Source organism: Equus przewalskii, chromosome 31, assembly GCF_037783145.1.
Source record: "Equus przewalskii isolate Varuska chromosome 31, EquPr2, whole genome shotgun sequence".
In the NCBI taxonomy this organism is placed as follows: domain Eukaryota; kingdom Metazoa; phylum Chordata; class Mammalia; order Perissodactyla; family Equidae; genus Equus; species Equus przewalskii.
The window spans coordinates 25,673,282-25,683,982 of NC_091861.1; the positions used below are offsets into that span (position 1 = coordinate 25,673,282).

General features: G+C 44.3%; 1 protein-coding gene across 1 annotated transcript; it reads left to right on the forward strand.

Annotated features, from left to right (window-relative positions):
- The first annotated feature begins 3,510 nt into the window (after window positions 1-3,510).
- Window positions 3,511-8,645, forward strand: C31H1orf53 (chromosome 31 C1orf53 homolog). Its single transcript, XM_070601984.1, has 3 exons — window positions 3,511-3,814; window positions 7,188-7,289; window positions 8,507-8,645. Exons 1-3 carry the CDS (start codon window positions 3,551-3,553, stop codon window positions 8,576-8,578), a joined length of 438 nt encoding a protein of 145 aa, XP_070458085.1. The 5' UTR covers window positions 3,511-3,550; the 3' UTR covers window positions 8,579-8,645.
- Window positions 8,646-10,701: the final 2,056 nt, after the last annotated feature.

The window sequence follows — 10,701 nt, forward strand, 5'->3', positions numbered from 1 at the left end:
CAAATACATAAACCAGTGTCCAAAAAGAACTGTGTGACACAAGCAGTATATGGACATGAAACCTGTGGGCAGCTCTGTGACTCCAGCACAAATTTGTCCACCAAAAGCACAATACATTCATAATTCATTAAAAGATAACACAAATTCAATTAGAGGCAGAATTTCAGGGGTTTAGACTGGATAATTTGATAATGTATGCATCTGTCCTGTTTGTCAGAAAAATGGCCCAGTTATTTAATAAATACAACTTAATAAGATTTTAGAGTTAGTACCTTTATCACTTAGTTTTCTTTAAGTATTTATTTGCAACAATATATAGCAAATATTTGCAAATCTGTATTACTATGTACAGAATATTAATTTTAAAATTTCAATAAGAATTTGAGAACGAAAAACCACTGACTCATTTATCCATTCAAAAATTCATTATTTATTATTCAGTTAGTGTTGTAGTACCATGTACAAAAGTACAAGGGGGCTGTGGAGATATAAAGATGAAAATGACATGTTCCTACTGTCTTATGATCTGTTGGGAAACAATGCAAAAAAACCTACTACATGAAAAAAGGTAAAATGGAGCAAATAATCGTGGGAGATCAAAGGAAGGAAGGAAGTCTAAAAGGTAACAAGAGGAACAAATAAAAATGTTTTAAATGATAAGCAAATACTAAAAGGATTGGGTGAGCTGGTGGTATTTATTTTGCCCTTGCAAGTCACACTGCAGGGGACATTTTTAACTGCGCCCCCAGCATCAATACAGACCATTCTCAGCCACTGGTTTGGGTGGAGTTGTACACAGGCAGCTTCACGGACAGGCCGATTGGCTGAAGCGTAACCTATACTCATAAAGATCGATTCAGAAACAGAAGGCTGTTAGGATTTCTGGGGCAAAAAGGCTCCTTGTCCAGGAGCTTCATAACAAGACTCTCTTTTTAGCTAGACAAGGATGAGAAAGGATGAAGCCATAGGAGCTGTTTGCGGTCATCTTTAACCAATGAGAAAAGAGCCTTTTTGAAAAGAGAATTAACATTAAAGACGCACAGCTGAAAAATGGAGAGACTGAGCCCCGGTCATATCATTGAGCCCTTAATCAAGTCACACTTCATGATTATGTGAGCAAATTCCTTTTATCGTAACTGAATTAAGTTGTGTGATCTATATCTTGCAACCTGGAGAGACCTAACATAACTATTTAAAAATTAATATAAATGAAACCTAGGCGAATGCATGTCTCTGAACGACTCTCCTCCTCCCCTCAAAATAACACTCATGTTCAATATCAACATAAACATCTCAAATGATGGGAAGGATTACAAAATATATCCAATATCATGTTATGTGCAGAGATGTGGCACAAAGCAACACTTTCTAGGGCAAATTTAGGCGTAAACGCTTTGTAAATAAAGTGAGGACTTAATTTACCATTCTAAGGTGGAACATTGTGTCCCGACTTTCATAGTTTTGTCTACTGTGAGCACAGAGAATCTGAGAAGAAATGGACATATGCTAGAATAAGGTAAGAGTCAAGCCCTGAGGAGGTATTTTAAAATAAGGGACACAATGAATGAAAGTTATTTGATGTGAAATGACACCAACTCTAACGTATGAAGATCAAATGACAATTGAAGGGGGCAGATAATCTATCCAATGTTTAAATGATAGTCTAATTATCCAATGTTTGAAAATTTTTTGTAAATAATTTAAAATACTTTATCAACTCTTGAGTATACATATTTCCAACTCTGATTATATTTTAAAGAGATATATATCTATAAAAGCATGCACATAGGTAACATGTGAATAGTACAAAACAGCTCTCTCAGTCTGAACGCCCACAGGCATTTTAAACCTGGGAATGGAGGAGATACGGAAAGTCTGGTTAATTCAACGATCTGGCTCACCAAGTAATCTGAAACAATTTTTACATCTTTTTTTTTAATTGCTGTTTTTAAATTTTGAAATAATTATAGATTCACAAGAAGTTGCCAAGACAGCACAGAGAGGTTCCCCTCACCCAGTTCCCCCCAATGATTACACCTTACATACGTATAGTACAATATCAATACCAGGAATCTGACACTGGAACAAGGTGTGAATAGTTCTGTATCTTATCACATGTGTAGACTTGTGTAACCCTCGTGATCAAAATAAGAACTATTCTATTACCACACGGATCTCCCTTGCCCCACCGCTTTACATTCAAACCCACCCGGTCATCCATCAGAAGTTTCATGTAACAGCACTTTTCCTAGATTTATTTTCTATTTGTACCTGGTCTAGTCTATTTCACTAACGTAAAATGCTATGCCACTGTTTGAATTATGACATATTTATAGGTCCTCATCCTCAATTTTAAAAACAACGGAATCAACCTGAACTTCCAGACTTACTTCCTTTATTCGAGAATTTGGTTTCGCAAACACACACACCTGATTTATGGTGAATTCCCTTTTCTAATCCAGTTGCTCACTTTTGGTGATGTCAAGTTTGGTGGCACCTTTTAGCTTTTCCTAGGGTCCCTCCTTGGCCTTCTGGGTATTAAATTCTTTTCTCAGATCACTGAGCATTCTCCGGATCCTGATAACTAATTTATTATTCCAACACAAAGGAAACAGATTTGCAAAATGGGATTCCAATTTATTAATTCACTATGAGATTTATAACGGACCAATAGGGTCGTTTCAATCAGCGCCTACTGAGAAAATTCAAACATGATTACAGGGTTGCATGGTAAATGCAAACACCAAGGGCAATGGTCTACGGTGGTTCAGTCACCCGTCTCCCGTACAACTCAGGAATCTACTCTTGCTCTCAGGGATCAATTCCTGCCCTCGGTTCTTCAAAACGGAAGATCACGTACAAAATGGAAACTCTAACCTTCCTTCTCCTGAGACCCAGGCTGAGGGTGGGGGACGGAAGTGCTGCTAATTTAATTCTAACACTTCAAATTACCTCCTGGGCTTGTGCTAATTTTCTCACATTCCATTTTGTGGGGTCCCCAGGATAACTTTCATCTTTTCAGACAGGAAATATAACTTTAGTTTAGATCTTGCAAATACTCAGCAACGTGAAAACACCGCTTTTTCCCAGGCTGCGATTTCGCTTTTGGTTCTCATTTCAGGCCGGGCCAAAGAACCAAGCCAGAAGGCTCTGCTTTCACCTTTATTCTTGGCACATATTCCGTGTAAATTCTCAGCCTTTCAGGATGGGCCCCACCCTTTTCTGGATCTGGCATCTCATCATCGTCGTGCCGATGATGCTCAAGGATCCCAAGTCTACTCTGACATAAGAAAAAAGGTCCACTTTTCATCTCAGAAGAAAAACGGAATACTTGGAATTTCTGTGCAGAGACTGGAGACGGCACGTTCCTCCTGTCCCCGCATCTTGTCGCAGACTCACCAGCGGCCTAAAAAGTCCACTTTCTTCCGCGGCCGAGCGGGGCGGGTCCAGAGGCTCGGTCCACGCCCCACCCCGCAGCGCCCGCTCCCGCCCCGCGCTCCCGCCCCCGGGGCCCCGCGCCCGCCCCGCCTCCCGCGGGCCGGCGGCGGCCATGGCGGCCAGGCAGATCCCGGCGGTGGCGGGCGCCGCGCTCGGGAGGCAGCCTCCCGCCGCCCTGCCACCCAGGCCTCTCTGGGCCGGAGCAGGGTGCCGACCGCGCCTCGGCTTAACCCTCCGCCCCGCTTCCGAGGGAGACGGAGGCGACGCCGTGCCCCCCTCGCAACCGAGGCCGGAGGAAGCGACCAGACGGCCGGCAAGCGAAGAGTTAACGGCGGCGGAGCGGAGGATCGCGGAGCTGCATGCCGCCGCCTGCGCGGTGAGGCCCCGCCCACCCGGCACCGGTCCCGCCTCCCGGGGGCCCTGCCAAACCCAAACCTGCCCCGCCCACCAAGGCCCGGCCACGCCCACTCGGCACCGGTCCCGCCTCCCCGGGCCCTGCCAAACCCGACCCCGCCCCCTCAGGCCCCGCCCCTCCCACCAAGCCCAGGCCACGCCCACACGGCACCGGTCCCGCCTCCCCAGGCCCTGCCAAACCCGACCCCGCCCCTCAGGCCCCGCCCCTCCCGCCAAGGCCCGGCCACGCCCACTCGGCACCGGTCCCGCCTCCCCAGGCCCTGCCAAATCCGAACCTGCCCCGCCCACCAAGGCCCGGCCACGCCCACTCGGCACCGGTCCCGCCTCCCCAGACCCTGCCAGACCCAAACCCGCCCCGCCCACCAAGGCCCGGCCCCGCCCACCCAGGTCCCGGTAAGCCCGGCTCGGCTCCGCCTACTCGGCCCCGCTCCGGCCCACGGCCCCGCCCCACGGCCCGAGGGTCTGTGCGCCTGCGCGTCCTGGACCGCTCGGGCCCCAGGGGCTGCCCTGCTGAGAAGGAGGGTGCAGGCAGCCCGCGTGTCCTGCCTCTGGCCACTGACCCTCGCGCACACTTCCCACTCCGACCATTTCGCTTGAAAACTGGCCACGGTTTCCTATTCAGGGCAAAGGGTTAACGTGTATCTGTCCTGAGTATGAGCGCGATTCCTTTCTGACCGGTGTCGCAGCTAAACTCCGGTCGCAGTGTGGGACCCATCGTCGCTCTGCTGTGTGTGTGTGTGTGTGTGTGTGTATGTATTGGGGGAAGGGACTAAGGCGTTGATGGAGGAGGTGGAGGAGCTGAGAAGTAACAGGAAAAATGTGTGTGTATTTGCACTATCAGTTGAACACTTTGCCATCCAATGATTTTAATAATGATAAAATAAAGCAGACTTATTTTTAATTTAATTTTCGCTACCGTCCTTTCGTCCTTTCCCTCCGCTCTAACGGAGCACAATTACAAGGAAACTAAAATCAGGCGTTTACATTCTTCCTAGACAGTCTTGAGCTATGTTTTCCTCTGTTTGGGGGACTTGGCAATTGCTCGTTAGCACCAATATAAAAACTTATCATCTCCCATCACGCTTTCTAACACCTCAGACTAGGTAGTTTAAAGGTAGCAGGTTTATATTTTTATTATCTTGTGAGAGCAAGTGAGTTCTATAATAAAGATAGGAAAACGATATGAAAGTAACTTATTTAATACACTGTGTGATCAGTACTTGATAGGACAGTCAGTGTTATCTGGTGTGGCTTGAGCCAAGCGAGTAGAGGAGAAAACCTTGGAGACCACCTAAAGTTGCCTTTTTTTCACGGACAGTGAGTAGGCCCTGAGAATGCACTGCCTGACTCATTCTAGTGTTAAAACTTCTGCATAAAGATTCATCAGGAAACGAGTGGCAGCTCTTGATTGTTCTTGTTTATACCTTTTTTTAAAACAACATGTGTAATTTCCCCATTCTCCATATTCATCAACCTATAAATATGGTAAATATAAGCAAAAAGTTCCATTCTTTTTAGAACAAATCCCAGTGGCGTGTAAAAACACGTTCAGTCAGCCCGGGGAAGGAAAGAAACTTTTTCTCCCTCAAGGAACCACACTTGTTTCATCAGTGTCAGAATCACAGGTTCAATGACTGTTTGGGAGACCATAAGTAAGCCCAGTAACAAGCTTGTTGTTTTTATTTTCCAACAAGTCAGAGCCCCCTCACAAGGGTCCTTCTTCCCTGCCTCAAGGCAGGTCGTCCTCTCCCCTTTCTCCCTGTGCCGATCTGCGTCACTGAACATCTTGCTCTCCGGTCAAACTGTCAGCACTCTTGCTGCGTCTTCCTCTGTTGCCACCATTACCTGAAGCTCATTGACTGAAGACAAATTAAGTTTGTGTGGGCAGCCAACAAGCTCAGAGTTTCTTGATAGACGTGGAAAACAGGAGAGCAGGCACGAGTGCAGGAGCAATCTGTTAGGCTTCCAGGTTGCTGGATAATTGCCCTCAGAAGACTCCGAGAAGCTATGAAAAGTGAGAAGGAGGCTGCTAACACTGTTGCCAATGTTTTTTTGTTTTTCTTCCAAGTCTTCAAATATGGGCCTTGTAAATAAAGAAATGAGGTCTTGACAGTCAGTCATTCTAAGGTTGTTTTAATGCTTCTGGTTACATCTCATCTGCTTCTGTGGTCCCAAAGGATTTGGGAGGCCTCTTCGACTGGCCTTGGGACTTGCTGGATTTCTGTGGCCCCCACCTGGCTTTGCTGGAATGCCTTAGGGGGGACCTGGACTTGAATTCTCTTTGTCCTTTTGCTCCACACTCTGCTCATGAAGCAGAGTGGGCTAAAACCTCAACCAGAATGAACTATTTAACCATTAAGGAAGATGCTTTGAAGAAGTGGTTTGTGGCACATACAAAAATATATGTTAGAAGACATTCAAGTTTCACGTGTATTTAAATGACAAGGCTCCAGGCAGAAAGAGGCAGACTTACTGCATGGTAAAAAGGTTATATCAAAAGCTCAGAAGAAAGTTCCTCTACAAAATCTCGAGACTAAATAGTATCACCCACGCGGCCCAAATCCAGAGAAGAGGTTGCATTATTTCCTTTGCCTTACATGACATATTTGGGACACTTTTTAAAAACCATGCTTGAATGTAGGTAGAATATGGCGCCTTGACATCTGAAATGGTGGAGTAAAACTTGCTTTGGATCAAACTCGTGAAAGCAGTGAGTGTTAATATGTAAAAACAGTCCTTTTTTTTTTTTGCCTAAAAGCAGAACTAACAACACTCCCCAAAAAAAGAAAATAGTGTAAAATGTGCAATGGAGTAACTCGTCATGAAGGTAAAGAAAAGTGTTCAATAAGAGGGAAGGTAATACTTTTCTATAAGGACTGTTGGTTTTGATTATCACCTTTTCTGTAAGTTTAAATCATTATCCGCATATTTTAAGTACTGAAATTGCAACTGCAACTTTTGAGTGAAAGTTCATTTTCAGCCTCTTAAGCTCTTAAAGTCATCTAAATCACCTGTTATTAAACTTGTTACCTAGAAACTGAATGAAAAATACCTGAGCAGCGGCTACATAGTTACCGGGTATAGAGGAGTTCTTGTTTTTCCATCAACTTCTCATTTTTCTCAACCTGTATATTTTCTCCTTATGTCACATAAAGTTGGATGGTGTATAATGTTGGAATGCATTCAGTCTTTAATTGCAAGTGCCACTCAAATTGCCGGGAAGACGTTTAATATTGTTTAAAGAAAATGTTGCAGTATTTTATGAGTAGAAATTATAGTGAGGAGATATGATGAATATTGAGATTAATGAATTGTTTTATTTCATTACTCTCCAGGCTGGCCAGCTAAACTATGTGGATCCAGCTACTGGCTATGTGGTGTTCACACAGCTCGCCCACTTGCAAAGAGGAGAATGCTGTGGCTCCGCCTGCAGACACGTGAGTCGTGAGTCGCAAATTCTCACATTACAGCAGCAGTTGGCGTGCTTCTCAAACTTTGTAAATACCTATTATTTGAAAAACAAGTCAAATAAAAAAGCTAAATAGACCTGGAGTGCACTTTTCACAAGCTCCTTTAGCCAAGGACAATGAAGTGCTTAGGACCAACATAGGACCTTTAAAGTTAATGGAATTTTGTAACATTTCACTGTGAGCATCAGTCCCCTTGACATGTTGTGACTGGAAATTCATGGGAGTTCTTTATTGCAAGGAAACTTTTCACGAGGTTTCAAATAAGTTGTGTTCACTAGGCAAGTAAAAAGAGGACAGGAAAAGAAATCCAGAATATTGCAAGCTAGATCCCAGAAAGCATTTCTTCTTCATTATTAGCTGAATAAATAGAAACTTAACCAACATTGAGAGGTGGGTTTCCTTTAAGTGATAATGATTTTTCTTTCTTTGTTCCTTCTTTCCTTCCCCTCTTCCTTCCTTCCTTTCCTCCTCCTCCTCTTTCCTCTTTCTCTCTCTTTCATTCTGTCTTGGCTGTTTTCTACTCTGTCTTTAAAATAACCATGGAACTAGCTACCCCAAACTTAGGGCTGTACATTTCCTAAAAGGTATATTTCAGTGAATATATATCTCTGTGTCCACTGGTCAAGATGAACCAACTAATCCTTCCCTATTTTGAGCAAAAAATAAATGGGAATGTGTTCTTCACTGTAACTTTTTAAAAGCATACTAGTAAGGTAAATTGTTTTAGAGTTAAGATTCCAAACTGGTAACAACCTCTGTTTACAGACCATTTTAACTATATGTTTTCAGGCCAAGAAGGTATTGTTTCCTTTTACTAGCCCACTTTATAATTAAGGAACAGACACTAAATGCATGTATTAACTGTAGCCAGTATTGAAAAGCCTTCATTTTACGTATGTTCCTACCTGTGCCATTAGGTGCTTCTAATCAAATGCGTAAGAGCTTTGTGTAAATTGAGGACCTGAGGATTTTCTAAGAGAACGTTTTTGACAGTAAAAGTCTTAAAGTTGGGAGGACGCATTTAGGAAGTGATTCTTGGACCCTAATTAGGACCATTTGACCCGATAGATCAAATGATCTATACAACATTGTTAGCAGTCTCTTTTTTTCACCATGAGAAGTGTTGTACTTTTTGTTGCAAATGTTTGTTAAATAATTGAATAATTGTTTTATTTCTTCTGCAGTGTCCATATGGTCAAGTCAATGTTAAAGATCCATCTAAAAAGAAGCAATTCAATTCGTATTTTTATGTTTGACAACAGCTTCATCTCTGTTCTCCAACTGAGCCTTATTTAAAAAAAATAATAAAACCCTGATTCAGAATTGCTCTCTGTGTTGTTAGTATTTGAGCCTAGTCTAATTTCAGCATATATGTTAAAAGAACATCAATAAAATTAAAAAGCTAGCAAATGTTTGTGTGTTTCTGAAGAGGTACACTAATAGTTATTTTCCTTTTTTTTGGTTCATTATCAGACACATATGTTGAAGAAAGAAAATAGTGACTGTTCCGTTGAATAAATAGCAGTGATCGGATCACATTAGTAGCTCTTGATTTTTCTCACAGCCGCCGTTCTCCTAGTGTTTTCTCCTCGGTGTGAACAACCCAAGGGAGGTTGCTGGCAAATAGAAGAGCTTGAATACATTTTCCACTTTATTTATATCCTGAGCTATAAAGAGATGGATAAAACGCTATATTGTGCGGCATATGAGTGCCCAAGAAGTGCCATTCTGCGTCCAGAAATGTTCTCAATCTTCCATCTGTTCTCTCAATAAAAACTTTAAATCATTCTGACTTAGGGGTCAAGCCGCGTGAGACGCCCATTAAACTGTTCTTCTCTCCTCTGCATTGTACCCCTCTGTTTCTTATGGCGCTTCCCAGGGGAAGCTATCTTAGAACTTTTTATCAGCTTTATACCCTTTCCATTCCCTACTGTGAGAGCCCCAGAGCATCAGTCTCCAAGCCGGGTTAGGACTCACAGGGACCATTCTGTTTACACCTTCTCTGCTTCTCCCTGAGGACAGTAGCCCCCAGGAAGCTTCTCCTTTACCAGTAAAATAAGGCTGCTGCCCACTTAGGGGGCTGGCTTTACTCCCCAGACTTTTCTCCCGGCAGAATCTGACAGATTCCTGAACACCTCAGGGGGTTGCTGTCCTCTCTGCCTGTGGCCAGAATGAGGGTTTCAGAGATCAGCCACCAAAAGGTTCTGGTACCTTGTCCCAAATTCTCTTCAAAATAAAAGCCCTTCTAAACTGTACAATAAGTGAAAAGCGCAGTCATATTCCCATTGATTGTGACTGCTCTTGTGGTTCATTTTATGTCAGATATTAAATTGTTTCCCGAAATTGTTGGCATGTTTGGTGCCCCAGTGCCTACAGCTGGTGCTGGAGCTGTGGTGCCCTGAGCTACGCTGGCCCAGGGCCCTGGGAGGTGATAGCAGCCTCCTGGGATGTAAAGAGTAGTCTCTGGCCTGGTTTTGCCCTCTCCAGAAATTGTTTCAAGGAGGAGACTAGGAGAGGGGATCAGCATCTGCTAAGGAGACAGTCTTTCCGGAAAGACTCCTGGGAGCCAATTTCCATTCTTAGGTCGAGAAGCAACCAGCCAGCTCCGTGTTTTTCGTTCGATGAGAAGATAACCAAGGCCATTTTCCGGCGGTGAGGGAGCTGGATGACGCGTTTTTTCAGCAATCCCAAGAGGAAGAAGGGAAAGAAATGGAGTCTTAAAAGGCCATCTTTCTGGAGACACGAGAAAAAGAGGAAAGGAAGTTCATCTTGCAAAGGGGCACCGACGTAAGGCAGTGTTTCGACAAAGCCCCTGGGCAGATGGAAATAACTTATGGGATGTCTCCTTCCTCGAGGCAGTTCTTTCCTCTTCTCAGTGCACTTCCTGCAGTGGGGAACTGGACCAAAAAGGAAGGGCTCCGGACATCCATCACCGGGACCCTTCTGCGGAATGTTTGTGGCTCTTCCTGGCTGAAGTCCCAGCCTTCCAGGCGACAGGAGCTAAGGAGCCGCCGCTGGGGGGCTGGGCGGGCTCTTACTCTTTCCTGCGTCTGGAGCTGGGAGCTAAGAAGTTCTCCGCTGTGGTTCTGGGGAGATGCTTGTGAACCACACGTCAGGGGTGGCAGCGGGCGGGTGCGCCCACATTAAACACAATACGGCCACATAAATGGGCCTCGCTGCAAGCGCTTCAAGCTATATTGTATTCGCACATTGTAAAGTAAAAATTCAGGTTTCTTATTGGGTGTGTGTGTACAAACACATGTGGATGCCGAGAAATAGAGAGACTTCCCAGTTAAATGAACTCTGGCCGCTGCTCCGCTTTCAAGGTTTCTGGAGATTCCTGGCGCAAGGCGCCATAAATCAAGGGAAGATTGATTTC

Bases quoted from the DNA above. Each gene is read 5' to 3' on its own strand.
- C31H1orf53 (XM_070601984.1), top strand. From the start codon at position 3,551: ATGGCGGCCAGGCAGATCCCGGCGGTGGCGGGCGCCGCGCTCGGGAGG. The intron at 3,815-7,187 runs GTGAGGCCCCGC...ATTACTCTCCAG, and splicing joins TGCATGCCGCCGCCTGCGCG to GCTGGCCAGCTAAACTATGT. The intron at 7,290-8,506 runs GTGAGTCGTGAG...TTTCTTCTGCAG, and splicing joins GTGGCTCCGCCTGCAGACAC to TGTCCATATGGTCAAGTCAA.